Source organism: Salmo trutta, chromosome 20 (genome assembly GCF_901001165.1).
Source record: "Salmo trutta chromosome 20, fSalTru1.1, whole genome shotgun sequence".
Taxonomy (NCBI): Eukaryota; Metazoa; Chordata; class Actinopteri; order Salmoniformes; family Salmonidae; genus Salmo; species Salmo trutta.
In genome coordinates, this window is record NC_042976.1 from 10,399,905 (window position 1) to 10,419,769 (window position 19,865).

Sequence of the window (19,865 nt, forward strand, 5' to 3'; positions counted from 1 at the left end):
GTCAATTCTGGAGTGAACCAAGGGCTATATCTGTTCTTAGTTCTACATTTTTTAAAAGGGGCATGCTTATTTAACATTGTACATTTACATAATTTAGCAGACACTCTTATCCAGAGCGACTTACAGTAGTGAATGCATACATTTCATACATTTTTTTGTACTGGCCCCCTGTGGGAATCGAACCCACAACCCTGGCGTTGCACACACCATGCTCTACCAACTGAGCAACACGGAAGCTAGGTGATGGTGAGATGGTGAGCAAATGACTTTTAAAGAACAACCAGTCATCCTCTACTGACGGGATGAGGTCAATATCCTTCCAGGATACCCGGACCAGATCGATTAGAAAGGCCTGTTCGCAGAAGTGTTTTAGGGAGCGTTTGACAGTGATGAGGGGTGGTTGTTTGACCGCGGACCCATAACGAACGCAGACAATGAGGCAGTGATAGCTGAGATCCTGGTTGAAAACAGCAGAGGTGTATTTAGAGGGCAAGTTGGTCAGGATGATATCTATGAGGGTCTGTATGAGGGCCCATTTACCATCTATGAGGGCCCATCTATGAGGGCCCATTTACGGATTTGGGGTTGTACCTGGTAGGTTCATTGATAATTTGTGTGAGATTGAGGGCATCTAGCTTAGATTGTAGGACGGGTGTTAAGCATATCCCAATTTAGGTCACCTAGCAGTACGAACTCTGACGATAGATGGGGGGCAATCAATTCACATATGGTGTCCAGGGCACAGCTGGGAGCTGAGGGGAGTCTATAGCAAGCAGCAACAGTGAGGGACTTATTTCTGGAGAGATGGATCTTTAAAAGTAGAAGCTCGAACTGTTTGGGCGTAGACCTGGATAGTATGACAGAACTCTGCAGGCTATCTCTACAGTAGATTGCAATTCCGCCCCTTTAGCAGTTCTGTCTTGATGGAAAATGTTGCAATTGGGGATGGAAATTTCAGAATTTTTGGTGGCCTTCCTAAGCCAGGATTCAGATACGGCTAGGACATCATGGTTGGCGGAGTGTGCTAAAGCAGTGAATAAAGCAAACTTAGGGAGGAGGCTTCTGATGTTAACATGCATGAACCCAAGGCTTTTACGGTTGTAGAAGTCAACAAATGAGAGCGCCTGGGGACACACAGGGCCTGGGTTAACCTCTACATCACCAGAGGAACAGAGGAGGAGTAGGATGAGGGTACGGCTAAAGGCTATTAGAACTGCATCGTTTCCACCGCAGCCCTGTGGAACACATCTCTCTCTCTCCGCCTCTCTCTGCGGCGTCTCTGTATCTGTTGCGTGCTCAGCGATGAGTCTTTGAAGCTCCAGCAACTCCCTAAGTGACTTCAAGACATGGCTCGTCCCTTCATCAGTCAGTCAGTCCCCTTTACCCATGAGCAGGACTCTTTGATGTGGTTGAGTCCACGAGCCATCGCTAAGATCACGTCCCCGTGTGCCTCTCAGACCTGGGATTAGCCCAATTTCCTGGCCCGTTTGGGCCTTCGATCAAAACCAAAAGAGGCCTACAGTACTGCACGTTAAAGAAATCACCCTCACCGCCTAAACTGTGTTGGTAATGCAGGGCTCTGACTCAAACCAGATGAGAGTTCTCTACTTTTAACTTGTTCCTGCCAGTAGAATAGTCCACAGGGACATCCTGTGTAGTTAAGAATTAGAAGCACAGAGACTGGAGGAGTTACTTAATGTATCTCTTTAGCAGGAGATGGATATTTTTTTTTTGCTTTACGTTTTTATTATATAAATAATAAGTAGAACATTTTGATTTGTTATGTATTGGATTACAACTTGTTTTCACTTAGAGGGAAACGCAAATATCTCGTTCTGCATCAAAAAGTATCATCAAAAAAACGTATGACCAGCAGAACTGAGAAAATGGCTTAGTTTAGTTACTGTATGAGCTATTACTTAGCAACATGGCAATCCATAATGTAGGCTATCTAGCCACTACCGATTTGACTACCTGTCTTCATTTTGACTGATGACCTTTTGAAGTAGGAATTTCACTCTACTGTATGTGACGTGGCTCGCCCACTGTGTTTCTTCAGTAGCAACCGTTACAGCAGTGTTGCAGATAGAGATCAAAACCAAACAAGAAGGTTACACATCAACCTGAGTGGTAGTCCTGTGGGTGTGTGGAAGGACTGCAGCATCACTGCATCGCTTTTCCAAAAGTATAGTAAATCACCCCATCTGTCAAGTACTCACCAAGTCCTGAATCAGACCAGTTTCTGCGAAGCAGAGTTTCTCATCAAATACATAATGATTATATTGCACCCTCTGGCTTAATGACAAAGGGTAGTAGCTAATAAAACACGCAAGCAATTCCAACGCACAAAAAGAGGATGACTAACTACTGTTATACATTGGGTTCTTCCCTTAATAAGGTGTCAAACATACGGAACCCTTTCAATTATTTTGTTTTGAAAAAAAAAAACGTTTTGGGGGAAAAACAATCTCAATGGAAATGAAAATGACTAAAACCAAATGGAAACTATGTAGAAATGAAAATGAACCTACATGTACAGTCTCTTCACGCTGTCCAGCTTCCTAACAGTAACCAAAACGAAAGCTAGACAATCAGGGAGCATTGGAAATTCTAGAAGCAATGGATAGAGCAGGGTTTCCCAAACTCAGTCCTGGGGTCCACGTTTTGGTTTTTACCCAAGGACTACAAAGCTGATTCAAATAACCAACTCATCATCAAGATTATTTGAATCAGCTGTGTAGTGCTAGAGCAAAAAAAAGTACACTCAGGGGGTCCCAAGGACCCGAGTTTAGGAAACCCTGGGATAGAGGATAATTTTTGCTAATTTTTATGACGAGAAAATATAATATATTTTAAGTGCGGCTATCCAGACCTCGGTGAACACCGAATGCGACCTGCGGGCTAAAATGAGTTTGACACCCCCGCTCTACATATTACCTAAACCCTCTATGTGGAAGTAAATGACGGAATGGAATCCCAATCTCTGACATCTAGTAGTGAGTGATACAAGGGTACCTTAGAATAGCTGACAACCACATGCCCCACTCTCCATCTCACTGTAACAAAACAGAGGAATTGGATTTCCCCTATACTGAGCTCACTATACATGGAAACTCACAAACAACGTCTTGGAAAGAGAAACCCAGTGTACGTTTTGCAACAACAATTACCTAGCAACCGTACTCAGGAATGTATCAATTAACTCCATCCTGCGTCTTTGTGTTAACCTGTATGAGGGGCTGGCCGGGATGGCCTGGGCTGCTGTCGGCTACGCAGTCTTCCACGTTCTCTCTGAACAGGTCTATCAGCTGCTTGTGGGAGCACCTCCAACAGAAGCACACTCATGGATAGGCTATGCTGAATCTGAGGAGAGAAAAATGGATGGTAATAAGCAAAGACAAAGAACACTGGAAATCAGAGGTTGGCAATGAAGGCCTCCTTGACAGGGAAAAGGGAAAAGACCAGTCACATTTTGGGAAGTATAATCTATGAATTTCCTGTGGAACAAATTTTAAAAAGTGCTGAGCTAACCCCATAAAGGCTTTTCCAAATGTATTAGTTACAGTTAATTGACAATCACATACAAATTAATTTTTTGTAAAATAGTCATCACAAACTCTATCTGGTAGTGTAAAGGAATGGCAAGCGCAAGGAAGAATATGAGTGATGGCGATGGAAGGAAATGGCAGCCTAAAATGCTGAGAATACATTGATATACAGGCAACTGGGCTCCCGAGTGGCGCAGCGGTCTAAGGCACTGCATCTTACTGCGAGAGGCGTCACTACAGACCCTGGTTCGACTCCAGGCTGTTTCACAACAGGCCGTGATTGGGAGTCCCACAGGGCGGTGCACAATTGGTCCAGCGTCGTACTTTGCTAGGATTTGGCCAAGGTAGGCCGTCATTGTAAATAAGATTTTGTTCTTAACTGACTTGCCTAGTTAAATAAAATATAAACTGTAGTTTGAGTGCACATTTTTTTCCAGTTAATTCTCTCACCATGACATCCAGTTTACATCTACAGTAAATGCTGTCCTCCATCTCATTCTTCCTGCCCACAATGGGAAACTCATCGTTCGCCCACAGACTTTCCAATCAGTCAATATCTTGGTCCCTCTCTCACTCTGAAATGCAAGTCATATCTTAAGTAGGGAATGAGCTGTGCAAACTTTTCGTAAATGACAAAACCTTTAGGAGTTTAAAAGACGTGGAGTTCAGTAGAAAGTGGATGTTTTACAGGGCAAACAGAAGTCTAGGCCAATGACAATAAAAATCTATCTTCCTGAAAGCACAATTGTGACCCATTAAACCAAAACCCCTAATGGAATACCAAGACATACTGGCAGCATTAAATGTGTAAACAAAAGCTAAATGTAGAAATCTTTGTTACATATTGACATCTCAGCCCTACTGTGTGTGACTCTTGTCAAGCACAAAACATTATGGACGCTTACACAGGACAAAAAACTATGTGGATAGACGATGGACCATTGCTGTGTAAAGCTCGGCATAACAACAGCCAACAGAAGACAAAAATCTCATCTGGAATAGAACACGAAACAACAAGTCTTAGACCACATCTCCGGGGTGATTTCCAACCATTGCGAAATGGACCCACTGACGATCAAATCTCTCCTCACCTATACCTTTCGCCCACCTCTTCAGAGTATTCAGGGTACTGACATCTTTCCACCTCAGAAATGAACTGAAAGGGTTAATGTCACCGTTCTCTCCCCCTCACGCTGGTATGAAAGGGAATCCCCAACGTACCAAACCACCCAGGAGTGAATAACAAGGTAAGGACACTGTGAATGCTGACTATTCATTTCACTACCTGACCTGTATGTCTGGAGACTCTCAGATAGGGTTAGCCTTTAGACTGAAACACCTGTCTGTCTGAAACACCTGATTGGGGGGGGGGCAAATTTATGTTGTCTGGTTTAATCTTTAGCACAATGCCTTCACATTTAGAATGTAGCTTCACATCCTCAACATCACTGACAACATTTCCAGAGCATAGGGCGACTACAGTAAATATCTAAGGACAATCAGCCAATATGGCAATCATCACCAGAGCTTTATAAATCATGTGTGTGTACCTTGGAAAAACACACACACACACACACACACACACACACACACACACACACACACACACACACACACACACACACACGCCACCCTGAGGTGCAAAGGGATTTCATGCAGAAACACAGGATTTACATAGACCTAAATAGCAACCGTGGGGGAGGCAGCCTGAGCCGCTGTGATTCCATATAAAAATGCATAAACGCGTCACAGTGAGGACCAATCGTGACCATTAAAGTCGTCACCAGAAGCACTACCCCCATCGTGCCCTTGCAGATAGCAGGCACAGGGTTGGATGGGATTGCAGTGGCCAGCGACAAACACAGATTGCTGGAGCATGCGTGCCAGATTCCGACACCTCCCCTTTGGTCCTTTCGGCCATTCAGGGTTTAAGCATGCATTCTGTGTGTGTGTGTGTGGGGGGGGGGGGTTGAAAGGGAAGAGGCTAGATCTGATACTTCCTCTGTGAGGGTTTATTTATCCTAAACATAAGATCAGATGAGATATCGCCTCAGATACTGTAGATGCTGAGAACGTGGCAGATTGAGGCGGAGGCTAACTACATTTCAGTCCGTGTTGTGCACCGTCCGGAAGGTAGTTAGGGATGAGGTCTCACTTGACAAATGTCGTAAATACATATATAACATAACACACCTACTACATATCTAAATATAGAAATGCATACACTAGACAGTCAAATAAACTGCAGTTTGACATGTGGGAAAATATTTGAAAAAATAGGTTAGCTTCTGTCATTTTCTCTTCCTTTAACCTGAATAGATATCATGGTATATATCAAGGTTTAAGAGCATCGTCTTATTTTTGATTGAAAGGTTTTGTTAGATAACATACTTGAAATAGACTACATTCCTAATGTATAGAATTTTCCATCCTGATTTATAATTAAGTTATAGGTCATAAGGCAATAATATTCACAGATATTGTTCAAAAGTGGGTACTGCAGTCATGAGACTAACTATGATTGCATTAGGATCAGTGCCCAACCAGCAAAACAGAGGGTAATATTGTGTCCTAAAAACCTTTCATTCAGTCTTCTCATGACAGGCTTTTCAGTTTGACAATGCAAAATTTAAGCGGCTTCCCACATCGAGCAAGGAACGTGTAACGCTATTCAGAACTCCTTTGATCTCATATTAGAAAAGGGGAGGCAGCTCCCATTTTCCGCAGATTAAGCTTTCAAAGCGGTGAAATGAGTAAGCAGTGACTTTTCCTTCTTTTAATTGAGGGAGTCGTGCCCTTGTACTTCACAAGCGCAGGCTTTATGTAAAAGCGAATCATTTAAGGATCCACTGAAAGGGACTACAGCTATAATTATAGGCACATGGACATGTGCTAATCTCTATGTGCTGCCTTGAATGGGGAGAAGGAGAAGGCACAGTGATATGAACAATAGCCAGGAAAATGGAAAGGCAGGCAGCACAGCAGTCCAATATGCACTGAGTGTGCAAAACATTTAGGACACCTTCCTAATAATGAGTTGCACCCCCTCCTTTTGCCTTCAGAACAGCCTCAATTCGTCGGGGCATGGACTTGACAATGTGTCGAAAGCATTCTACAGGGATGCTGGCCCATGTTGACTCCAAAGCTTCCCACAGTTGTGTCAAGTTGGCTGGATGTCCTTTGGGTGGTTGGCCATTCTTGATACACAAGGGAAACTGTTGAGCGTGAAAAACCCAGCAGCATTGCAGTTTTTTACACAAACCGGTGTGTCTGGCACCTACTACCATACCACGTTCAAAGGAAAATGGCACACATACACAATCCTCAATTGTCAAGTCTCAATTGTCCCAAGGCTTAAAAATCCTTCTTTAACTTGTCTCCTCCCCTTCATCTACACTGATTGTAGTAGATTTAACAAGTGACATCAATAAGGGATCATAGCTTTCACCTGGTCAGTCTGTACCATGGAAAGAGCAGGTGTCCTTAATGTGTTTTACACTGTAGAACTTCAGACTTCATATGACAAATTAGAGTGCCACACTCAAGAATATCAGTCCTCCTTTTGGAAATTAGCCTACCTGTGAGGTGAGCCATTAATGTGCTTTTATAACTGTGCTATTGCCTCTAAACTGCTGCGTAAATCCCTTTGAATTCGATCACTTTTTGACCGCATCCCTTTTGATTAAACAAAACTTTCCATACATGTCTGATCATGCAATAAGTGCTCAGAAAGTTACATTTTGGACCAGGAGATAAAGGTGCTCAGTTTAAACATTTTGCATACCCTACCATACCATGAGACACATGTCACTCGAAAACATAAACGGTTGGGTTTGATATCATTTAAAAGCTTACAAACAAGGTTGTCAAACTGAAATGTTTTAACCTTTAATGTCAATTATCTAAAAACGTGTAAACTACAATTTTCTTTATTTTCATATTCACATATGTTGAAGCTTAGACCCTACGTTACATCATCTGAGGTTGTGTAGTGCCCGCCATCGGTTGAGACACACATGTTTTTGAATACAGGGTGGGTGCCATTTCAATAATATAATTCATAGAATGGACCTATCCCTTCAGACCATTGGAATTTAGCTGGTACACCAATGACATTTAAATAACATTTTAATTACTACCATAAAGATGGCCGCCGGCCCGCCCACCGTCGATTGTCAACTTAAATGGTTATGTCTATTCTATTATCTATTTCTATGATTTCAATAGGTTTCCGGCGTAGGATTGACAGTATATTCTTATTAAATCCCGTAGATTACGTCATTACTCCCTTCTTGTGTCCAAAGCTCTGCTCCACAAGCTTCCAACATACCTCATTTCCCTGTTGAGATAGAAAAGTATGAGATACAAAACCAGCTCGCAGGGTTAGTTAACTCTGGAGGTTCTGCTTGTCCCCACAAAGTTTGGTAAATATGCCTATAGTTTTAATGCACCATAATTATGGAATACCTTACAAAACTAATAACACCTGGATTCCCTAGCGTCGGTAGGGCAGTTTAAAACTCTGCTGTTAAATGAGCTCATTGAAGTGGGCTCCCAAGTGGCGCAGCGGTCTAAGGCACTGCATCTCAGTGCAAGAGTCCCTAGTTTGAATCCAGGCTGCATCACATCCTGCCATGATTGGGAGTCTCATAGGGCGGCGCACAATTGGCCCAGCGTCATTCGGGTTTGGCCTTCATTGTAAATAAGGAAAATCAGCCAACAAGTGCATATGTGGGAACTCCTTCAAGACTGTTGGAAAAGCATTCCAGGTAACTACCTCATGAGCTGGTTGAGAGAAAGCCAAGAGTGTGCAAAGCTGTCATCAAGGCAGCTTTGTGGTTACTTTGAAGAATCAAAAAAATACATATATTAAGATTTGTTTAACAATTTTTTGGTTACTACATGATTCAATGTGTTATTTCATAGTTTTGATGCCTTCATTATTATTCTACAATGTAGAAAATAGTAAAAATAAAGAATAACTCTTGAATGAGTAGGTGTTTCCAAACTTTTGACTGGTACTGTATGTCTCATGGTACGGTGGTGTCATGCCCTGACCTGAGAGAGTCTTTTTAAGTCTCTATTTAGTTTGGTCAGGGTGTGATTTGGGTGGGCATTCTATGTCCTTTTTTTCTATGTTTTTGTATTTCTTTGTTTTGGCCTGGTATGGCTCTCAATCAGGGACAGCTGTACATCGTTGTCACTGATTGGGAGCCATACTTAGGCAGCCTGTTTTCTTTTGGGGTTTTGTGGGTAGTTGTTTATGTTGTGTGGTTTGCACCTGACAGAACTGTTGGTGTTTGTTTGTTTCTTATGTTCAAGTGTTTTGTATTATTAAAATTCAATATGAACACTCACCACGCTGCATCTTGGTCCCCTCTTTCAGACGATCGTTACAGGTGGAGTATGCAAAGTACACCTTTATCTCGAGTGATTTGGCATTCAGGTCCAAAATGTTACTTTCTGAGCACTTCAACAATGGGCAAAAATGTATGGAAGGTTTCGTTCAAATCAAAAGGGGTTGTCAAAAAGTAATTGAATAGAAATGGATTTACTCTGCTATTAAAATCATACTGTATTGGTCAGAATATGATTTGTCATGCAGCTGACTTATCACACTTTCAGGCATTCCACTGACTGAAATAAGGCTTTTACATTGTGTGTAAGCAATTCTCAGGACTTTGGGTGGCCTTGTAAATGTAGAGCATCCCTTTGAAGTAGGCCTACAGAGTCTTACTCATTTAAAAACCACATCACTGGTGAACGTTTCACTTATGAGCTAGGTCTACTGCAGTAAGAACAATGTCATTTGTTGAGTAACACAGTAAGTGAACTGTCATAAATGACGACACTTTACTCTGCTCTGAAGTTTGCAAAGTACCTCAAGTCCATGATTTCATCCACGGAGTTGAGCGCAGACTAGAGTTTTTTTAATCCTTACCGTGTACTTATGTTTGTCCTCTGTTGTTGAGTGCCTATCTTTGTTTGTTGAATCCCATCCTTTTTAATAAATCATAAATCAAATACAACTACCCACTGCTTCCTCATTGCTGTTGATCTAAAATGGCAACTCAGCGCGAATGCATGTGCCAATTGAATCTCAACAAGGAAGCAGTCGATGGTTTAATTTGATTTAATTAAAAAGTATGGATTTCATCAAACAAAGCGTTTAAAATGTAAAAAAATATATATTATCGACTGCATAGTGACTAATTAGTCGGATGTCCATTTCAAAAACTGTAGTCTACGCTCAACTCCGTGGATTAAATCATCGTGGAGTTGACGTACTTGGTACTATTTTGTATGAATTGGCTTATCAGATGTTGGCAGAAAAATGGCATACATTGTGACCAGTCACCATACCCTAGCTCAACAACAATTGAAAATAGGCTACTAAAATCATTCCAATCCCAATTAAAAGGAAAATGCAGTTTAGCGGTATTAGATGGCTGACTTGAGGACCATGTGGACGCCTGGGAGCGGGAGTGCAAGACTGTTTGTATAGCTGGCTTGCTTGCTCTATGGAGAACGGGTCGACACAGCTGCAGAGAACAGTGCGACTTTTTCTAAAAACTGCAGAGGAAGAGATGACTGTAGTAGATGGCTTTGGCTAGGTAACTGCTCTTTGACTAGGTAACTGCTGTTTGACTAGGTAACTGCTGTTTGACTTGTCATGGAGCTAAACAAGTGTTTTAATCCCGATGCTGAACTAGTGAACAGCAGCTAATTCTTGTATGACATGTGTTTTTAGAACGTTAAAGGGATAATCCATCCCAAACCACAAATTCCTATGATTAAGTTAAATAACACTAATATGTGAAAACTATATTTTTGGTGAACAAATGTTTAAATTTGTCCTCATAACAAGGTTGGTAATGTAGCAACGTCAAAATCATTGTGGAAATCTGTTGCAGCTCAAGTCGACTACAAAACCCACGATGCAATGATCTCTCCCTGGGCTAACTGACTAGCTAGCTAGCTAGCAAACGTAGATCCACACCATAATACCAAAGTCAGTAGCTAGCTAGCTGTTAAAAAAAATTATAATAATTGCCTAAACAAACTGCATTATCAATTTAAAAGTCCATCTCAGGAGTTCAACTTGCAGTCCGCCTCTGCCCAGAGCGAGTGCAGAGTACATTGCTATGGCAACAATGGTACTTTCCCACAGACACTGGCTGCATTCCAAACACTTGACACACCCTCTCCCCTCAGCCCTCAAATGAAGTGGACACTTCTGATGACGTATCATGACATCTGACGAGTTTACACTTGCAAGGCAAGGGGCGAGGGAGGAAGGAATTAATTTTAAATGGACCGCCATTGCTCGGAAATTCATCACTCGTTCGTCCCGCGACGATTGCGTTTTATATGCACTATGATTGCATGTCTACTTATATTAACCATATAATTATTACTATAAGCCTACTGTATAATAGCTAGCAAATTAATGAGCTAACTAACGTTAGCCTACCAAGCTGGAACTTCTGAAGAAGGAAAATGTTTTATTTCTACAATAACCAAACAAAAACATATTTACTTTTACAAGAGGTGTTTGTGCATTAGTAGGACAATTTCTAACATATTTATATTTGTTTTTACTTACACTTGTATGTTGACTCCAAATTGACGTTGAGGTTTTAAGTTTTGGCTGACTTTTCTTAGCGGATGTACAATCATCACAAATGTAATTATGGGGTGTTTCAGGCCCCGAAGTGAACATAATTGTACACTCGCAAACTCCATTAAATACGAGGGCTGAGGGGCTTACGTTGCAAACTTCCCTTGCTTGGCTAATCACTTGGACAAATGACAAATATGCACGCGGGGATTCCCCCAAGGGCATAAGGCCGAGGGTAAGTGGACGAGGGTGTCTTTTATGAGTTTGAAACGCAGCCACTGAGCATTGCAAGATGGTACTTGAAGGACAAACTGAGTTGAAGAATTTAGTACACAGTTTAGATTGATGACAAACTTTCAAAATCAGCATTAAACAGAGATGTGCATTTTCCCACCAGTGGTGTTTCCACCAAACAAACTTGTTGCAGATAAAAATCAGTGCGTGATGGCAATGCACAAAAAATGTACTTTTTTGCTTAAGTTTTTATGTACAAAATAAAATGTAAAGTTCAACGTACTTCCATCACATTTTTAACTCTACTCTAGTTTGTCACAAAAACTGTTGCGTTAAATACCAAATGTGCCTACTCTGGTCTTGGCATTTGCGCTCTAGCCAACAGCTCGCAGATACAGAGCGTGTAGACTAGTCTACAGGATGAGATTATTATGGATAAGAGCGAGAATATTTTTATTTGTCAAACGGCAGTCAAGCATCGATCATCATGTCACCAGAATCAGCCCCTCGATATTTACTGGAAAGGAGCATCAAGATCACAGTGCGCTTTCATCAACCTGTGAAGTTCATCATAACTTATTTCATCTGTAGCCTAATAAACAACATGTTTTCCCGAGTCGTAGTAGAAGGATCACATACCATATCATTGCATGACTCATTTACTTTGATATAATGGTTATTATATCAATATTTGCGCATAAAGGCGTTTCCACTGACATTTCTCGCATATTTAACCTTACCGACACAAAATGATCCCACCATATCGAACGAACAAATGATCTGTCTGCATTCATGAAATTGTATCGAAACTTCCTGTTTCCATGACAGGTGTCCTGATTTTGTTTTGTACGGTATGACATTGCTCGCATAAAAACATATGAATGGAAACGTGGTTACAGATACAACATAGGCTTTCACCAAATCCACAGGAGTTTCACAATTGGCCCAGCGTCGCACAATTGGCCCAGCGCCGTCCGGGTTTGGCCAGGGTAGGCCGTCATTGTAAATAAGAATTTGTTCTTAACTGACTTGCCTAGTTAAATACAGTTTTTTATTTCACCTTTATTTAACCAGGTAGGCCAGTTGAGAACAAGTTCTCATTTACAACTGCGACCTGGCCAAGATAAAGCAAAGCAGTGCGACACAAACAACAACAGAGTTGCACATGGAATAAACAAACATACAGTCAATAACACAATAGAAAAAAAGTATATGTACAGTGTGTGCAAATGAGGTAAGATAAAGGAGGTAAGGCCATAGTGGCGAAATAATTACAATTTAGCAATTTAAACACTGGAGTGATAGATGTGCAGAAGATGAATGTGCAAGTAGATACTGGGGTGAAAAGGAGCAAAAAAAAATAACAGTATGGGGATGAGGTAGTTGGATGGGCTATTTACAGATGGGCTATGTAAGTCGCTCTGGATAAGAGCGTCTGCTAAATGACTTAAATGTTAAATGTTAAATGCTATGTACAGGTGCTGTGATCTGTGAGCTGCTCTGACAGCTGGTGCTTAAAGTTAATGAGGGAGATATGAGTCATAAATAAAGGTTAAATAAAAAATAAAGATTTTTACCTTTGGGTTGGATTATCCCTTTAAATCCCATATTGTCTGAGGTGAATGAAACTACAGCAACAAGGTGATCATGGCTGGAGTCAATGTTGCTTGTTTTTACTGTTCTACAAATTCCGATTTTAACTGTTTTTGAATTGTGTAAAAATTAAATATGTGAGCTTCAATTTTATACAAATCCCATCCCCTGTCTCTTTGCCATACCCTCGGACCTAGATTTATCTGAATGATGGACTGGTTTGTGACCGAGTGCTTAAAACATATGGCTAGGCCTATTTTGATTTCGCATGATGTTGGCAAGGCTCAGGAAATATAATACGAAGTTAAAATACTTTAAACACTTTGCTTACCGCCAGACTAACCGATTCACGCGCATGTGCTCAATGCTGCAGGAAATAAATCCAAAAAGGGCGGTAAACAAAATGCCCTCATAATAAGTATTTTTATTTTTTTAAATAGCAGCTGGCACACAGCCTACTGAGAGCAGTTATTCAACACTATAGCAACATCTTTCCTTTTTACTTTGTAGCCTACATTGAATCCAGTCACTACACATGGATTTCGTATTTTGCCCGCTCAAAAACCCGATTCAGAATGCGCAGTAATGCCCTGGACCAGAGATAGTTTGTACACAACGTCTCCTTTGCCAGAGACACATTTCCATCCGTAACCATAGTTGTCATTGAAGACATTTACAGTCTCGCTATGCAAATTGACAATTGTTTTTCTATTCAGTAAGACAAATGAATGTAGAAATAAAGCGCCGCTTTATAGAAAGTGTTTGAAACAACATACAGTGCACATGTCAGTGTTTGTTTCTGTTTGCATGTGGAACGAAAACTCACCTTTTCCTGAATATTATTGGTAGAAAAAATGACGCACTCGTTCCGTCCGTGCGTGATGGTGTCATTTTAGGAACGCCCCTCACGCTGTTCGTTGTTTCGGTCTTCACTGGCTTGAGAGAGAGAGAGCTTTTTCGCTCAGTATTTTGACAATACTGTCAAGGGATGATTTTGCTAGGCTACTTGTGAACATATTCTCTGCCAACAACTGACCTTCCATGTTTTAGTGGACTCAGTGACGATATGTACAATATTTTACCCAACATCTGCAAGATCCTAAAATAAACTTGATCGTGTGTGTGTGTGTGTGTGTGTGTGTGTGTGTGTGTGTGTGTGTGTGTGTGTGTGTGTGTGTGTGTGGGAGATTCTATTTGCATTTCATTATGTTAGTTAAATTAGTAAGGTCATGGATAATGTAGTTCTTCTGAGATCCGGTGTAAACAGTTCATGGCCACTTTGGTTGTCTGCTGCTGTGGTAATTTGAGCTCAAGCCTAGTCTTTTTAAACTTCAAAGAGGCGAAAGTAATTTAAAAAGTCTATCACACAGCCTCTAAGAAATCTTCACATAAAGTAGAATCCACATCAGAAGGACAGAATTCAGCAGAACTAATCACATAAGTGTAAAGGCAGCAATAACTAACAGTTGAGAGAGAGATTTTAGATTATTCTTTCTCGTTTTATAGTAAAGTAAAAGTCTGTGCTAATTACTTTATATTAAATAGGAACTTTCCCTGACTAGAAGCTTGTAAAATATCTATATTACTTTTGAAAATGTTTAAATATTTATTGAATGTTCCATTATATTGGCATGTTCATATTCAATTATTATTCAATTGTAAAGCGAAACAAAAACACAACACACAAACACTTCCTTCTGTGACATGCTACGTTAGAAAGTCTCCAGTCCACACACTGAACTGTGACATTTTCACATCCCCTGTATGTGCTTTCTAGTTAGGACATTGGAAAACAAACAGTAGGTTAATCCATCCTCAAACCTGAGAGGCATTATTGCCTTACTCGTGGTAAACGTTTCCCTATGGAGAAACAGGCTATTCTGAAAGATGAGCTGCGTCTTGGCATCCACTGTAAAACAGCTAGTATGTATTCTGTGTGGTTTCTAAGATCCATGTGAGGCCACGTATGAGATATAAGCTTACTGTATGTGTCGCAATGGATAACTTTTCACTTCAACCTATGAACATGGATTGAGGACTGCCAATAGTAACACTGGTAGCAATATATTGAGCGTGATGCAACACAGTCACACACAGTAGCTGTGCACGGATTCTCTTCACGCTGTGTACAGCATGGTAGCCAGGGCACCGAAACAGGGGAGAAGTTGAGCCTTGCACTTCAACGCTCTAAGTTGTAGTGGAAAAAAACCCAGCATGCTTTTCTGCATCTACGTCATATCGCTGAGTTTACCTTTAATAGAAATGCTACAGAGATGAGACTGCTATAGGCCTACTCCTAAATGTGTGAAAGTATACATGATCACAGTTAGATTGATAATAAATAGAAGTCATTCAAGTACAAGAAGAATAACACAGCTTTATTCGAATTTATTTTGGCTACATTTATTCGAGCATGGTCATTTCCAAGAGAAATAAAAAATTCAATAATAGCCTACTTAAGACATTTTAGGAATTTTCCATCATCAACACCCCCTCTATCTTAATCTCTTTACCTGGATGACTAAAATGGTTTTTTATTGTCAAAAAAATACAGTGTTTTCACAATATTGTATCAAAAGTTCCCCAAATTTCGAATTTCCAGTAGTTTAAAGGAAATAAAATGATAAGAAGAAAATTGACAATTTTAACAATGACTGTTTTTCAAAATACCTTAGAGTGCTTTCTATTCATGATTTTCTCCAATAGTCAATGACAGAATCCTTTACTAAAATATATTTGTTGAGGAACTATAATACTGTACACTACAGTATGAAATAAATACAATTAGGAAATATAAAATGAGTCACATAAATAAAATGGTAATCTTAAAATTTGATTGAAATGTAATTTATGCTTGGGGGAAAAAAATCTAGAAAAACAAAAAGTAATACTGAAAAAAGGTAATGAAAAATACAAAAAATTGCACAAACATGTAAACTAACGAACTGCAGTCTCTATCTATGCTAATACTCACATAGGTACTTTGAAAAACTAGGTGAAATATTGATTTAATACTGAAGCCAGAGCAAAGATAATACAAGTAAACTCTGATTTTTACACTGTACAGGGATGGCACTTGCAGAAACGCACATGTGAAAAGGTTTGCATATAAGGCTTTCTCTTGAGAAAATAAAACATACTAAGTCTCTTGTCTGTCATATGGAGCCCTTCATATTTCACAATTCTCTATTTCATTCTGTCACTGCATTCCAGTCCATTGTAAGACTCACAACATCAAAATCACACAGGTTTAAAGTTTCCTTCACATAAAGACAAAAAATGGTGTGGTTAGTTTGCCGAGTAAAAGGGAGGGTAGAACCAAGGACATCACAGTAAGTAGTAGACAAAGTACAACACTGACGGACTGCTACCAAGTCTTCAAGCACGGTATAAATATACATAGGGTTTTTTAAATAGTTTTTTATAGTTTTTGTAGTGATTAAAGGGGCAGAGTGCAATTTCCTGGTTTGGGGTATGAACACAATGAAACACAAGGGTTAACAACATTATAGCACCACACAGCTTTTAGGCCTTATTTAATACTGTACATTAAAGACAGCTTAATTTAATTTGTTTATTATAATGATAATCATTATTACATCATAATGTTGATTCTTAAATAATCCCACCCAGTTTGTCGTCTCAACTCTGATGTTGGCAGTCAGTCACCCCACTCCATGAGTCCATCATTATGAGCTTCTGAGAAGCTACAAGTTGCTTGACTTAGCCACTGCAGTGCCCTTCTGAAAACAAAGCCAGTTTCATGTTTGCTGGAAGAATGGAAAAAGGAAATGAAACAAACCATCATGACAAATATTTTCTGCCAGATTTTTTTTTGACTGACTGCAGAATTGATTTAGTCTGCTTCCTAATGGTCTGACTTGGTGTCTCTTTTCCCTTCTGTTGAACTGTCATCCATCGAATGCGCCGCATCTTTCCCCTCGTCATCCCTCGCTGTGTCCATCCTTCCTTCACCCTCGTCCTCTCCTTCCCTGAAACTTCCCGCCTCTTGTCTGTCTGTCACCTCCTCATACGTCTCGTCCACTTCCCTCTGTCCTCGTCCTCCCCTCATCCCTCCTTCCGTGCCATCCCTCAGGATGGTGTCGCCCCCGTCCTCCAGCTGGTCCTCGGGGTCTGAGTAGCCCAGCGGCCCCAGACCCTGTAGGTAGGCCCTCCTCATCAGTAGCTCTGTGGGCTCCATGGGGCCCTGGCCCTTGTCCCAGGCCTCCCTCTCCTCCGCCTCCCTCTCAGCTGCCTCCCTCTCTTCGGCCTCCCTCTTGCAGTAGGAGTAGCGGTGGTTCATGTGCTGGGAGTAGGAGCCTGAGTGAGAGAAGCGCTTGCCACACTTGTCACATTGGTATGGCTTTTCGCCAGAGTGCAGGCGCGAATGCTCGATGAGGTGGTGCTTATGTTTGAAGGCCTTCTTACAGATCGTGCACTGGTGTGGTCGCTTTCCTGCGGAGACACAGGAGACAGGGGAGAGAAGGTGTTACTACAGTGTTACTATGGTCCCCTTCTCTAGAAACACAGAAAAACACAAAGGGAAAATAAACAGTTATTCAGGAGAACAGACACGTAGTACACATGTAAAATTAGAGTGAATTTAGTCTGACTTGACACAAAATGTATTGATCATGTTATGTGTATACTGAGTGTAAAAGCATTTATATCATCAATAAGGATTTCTTCATTCCCTCCATCATGGTGAAAATAATTATAGGACACAATAATGATAGGAATGAGTAATGTTGTGATTGTACAAATAAATACAAGTACATTTCTCAAATACATTTTAGAAAAGAAAACAAAGCGTTAAAAGTAAACCTCAATTTATGGTTGACAATCTAACTTTAGAGGTAATTTCAGTTGCTGCTGGAAAACACTGGGGGGAGTCAGGTGGAAATACAACCCCTCAACACTCTATGATGGGCGGGGCCGGCGAGCAGCGAGCTAAGCCAGTGAACTCAGATGTTTCGAACACCAAGCAAGGTGAAACTGAAGCGCAGCCTGGCACCAGTGACAGTGTGTTCTCATGACATCATAGGTCCACATTAAAACGAGTAGGATTAGGCATCCTTCACGTGATGGTGTGACAGTTATATTTATAGGAGGAGGACCTTCACACCACTAGCCCCCTTTGGCCCTCTTCCCCGCCTCCTCAACATGCAGCCCCTCGCACTAAAGGTTTACTACAACTCAGCGGCGCTACCGGAAATATATTCCCTTCCATCTGACTTGTATTAGACAAAATGGGCCTCTCAAATGCAAGTTCAATCGGCCGATATAATAGCACTCTTCCAAAGCGCACATCCCACGCTCACATGCACAAACACCTCCCATCCTACAAAAGCCAATACACATAAAGTGCCCACAGGTGAGCAGCCACGCAACAGAATGCACATACACACACAGACACACATACACAGGCGATTCCTGTTCTCAGATAGATTTGGAATGCCTGCGACATCATCCATAGTTGGCATACTTTAAGTGCCCCCCCCCCCCCACTCGCCCTCCCCACCTCCCCTACAGTGGGACAAAAATAGAGGAGACAGAGAATTCCTCATGGGGCATTCCATTACAGGATGCTGAAAGAGAGGAGTCCCCAGGAGGAGAGGTCACATCTTTGAAGATCCTTTAAAAAATAACCAAACATGCCACACAGGCAAGCCTCCTATACGACCTGTCATTCTGTTAAATACCACCAGGGTCAACGCAGTAATTCTCGTCCCTGTCACTGAAGGCACAGTATATATACTGTATGTCCCTGTGTCTTAACATACTAGCGTGAACTTTAAAAAGACAGTCCCTCTTGAAGCAGAACATTTGTTTCCAAAATGGCCACTGGTCCTGTTACTTCTGGAGACCACATTATGATGTCATTTAGAATGCCTGGAGTCAGGATGACTACTACTATGGTGTCTGTGATGAATGCAATGATGCTCACTTCTACTTTTACTGAATGTTTATGTAACCTCTTTCATATCTAAACAGCTCACTATTCCCAAACCCCTTGTCGATAAGAAAGGAACATGTTAAAGGTCATGGATCTGAACACATTAGAATGTAAATTATGAAAGACGAGAGGAAAATAACAATTAAGATTTGTGGGGGAAAAAATGATGTGATCAAGAAGGGGAAAAAAGAGAGAGATGAGGAAATAACAAAAAAGAACAGCTTTCAATGACACAAAACATGGAGGGGGACTGGCACAAAGGTGAAGAGGGAGGGTGGGGTAGAAAACAACTGTCCAAATGTTATATACCTGTGTGTTCATATTTGTGTCTTAGGAGGGAACTGGTCTTCTGGAATGTTTTGTCGCACAAGTCACACGCGTACATACCACTTTCTGTCTTCTTAATCTTCTTCCGGGAGAGGAGTGATTCGTCTGTCAGGTCCTCCAGGCCTGACAGATAGTCCACAGTTCCGTCCAATAGCTCCCCCTATGAGATGAGAGAGGCATATTGTTCAATACTTTGTAAGTAGTCCACACCTGTCACCTAAAACGAAGACACCTTCTGCTCTTAGTTTGATCCCAAGTCCGGACAGGGCTTAGTCGTCGATCCGTACGACCTGTGTACAACCCTTCTTACTACCCAGGAGAGGAGACAGTAAAAAGGGGAACATATGGGCTTTTTAAATCTGTGTTGTGGATTTGATGTGTGGAGTGGACGTATATACAAAACAGACAGCCACAGTGCAAACTCATCTAATTACAGGAAATTATTTGACAAAAACAACTTTAACATTATTTTTTTTACTAATCTAAAACATGTAATTTGTTTTGTGTTGAGTGTAACTTTATCCATTAGTTACTAATTTAAAAGGGCAAAATGTTTATTGTTAACCTCTTACTAAAAATGGACTTA

General features: G+C 41.0%; 1 protein-coding gene and 1 pseudogene across 5 annotated transcripts in view; both read right to left on the bottom strand.

Moving 5' to 3' along the window:
- LOC115156288 (glycosyltransferase-like domain-containing protein 1) overlaps nucleotides 1–1,426 on the bottom strand; it is a 60,468-nt pseudogene extending 59,042 nt beyond the window's left edge.
- A 13,927-nt stretch (nucleotides 1,427–15,353) lies between these two features.
- The window catches only part of LOC115155531 (zinc finger E-box-binding homeobox 2), a 78,859-nt gene continuing 74,347 nt past the window's right edge, over nucleotides 15,354–19,865 (bottom strand). For 4 of the 5 annotated variants that reach the window (XM_029702216.1, XM_029702215.1, XM_029702218.1 and 1 more), the window contains 2 exons: nucleotides 19,262–19,439; nucleotides 15,354–17,451 (listed from right to left, as the gene is read on the bottom strand). In XM_029702216.1, coding sequence (XP_029558076.1) covers nucleotides 16,865–17,451; nucleotides 19,262–19,439 — 765 coding nt within the window. In that variant the 3' untranslated portion in view covers nucleotides 15,354–16,864. The remainder of the gene's footprint in view (nucleotides 17,452–19,261; nucleotides 19,440–19,865) is intronic. The other variant, XM_029702217.1, reaches the window with a different exon arrangement.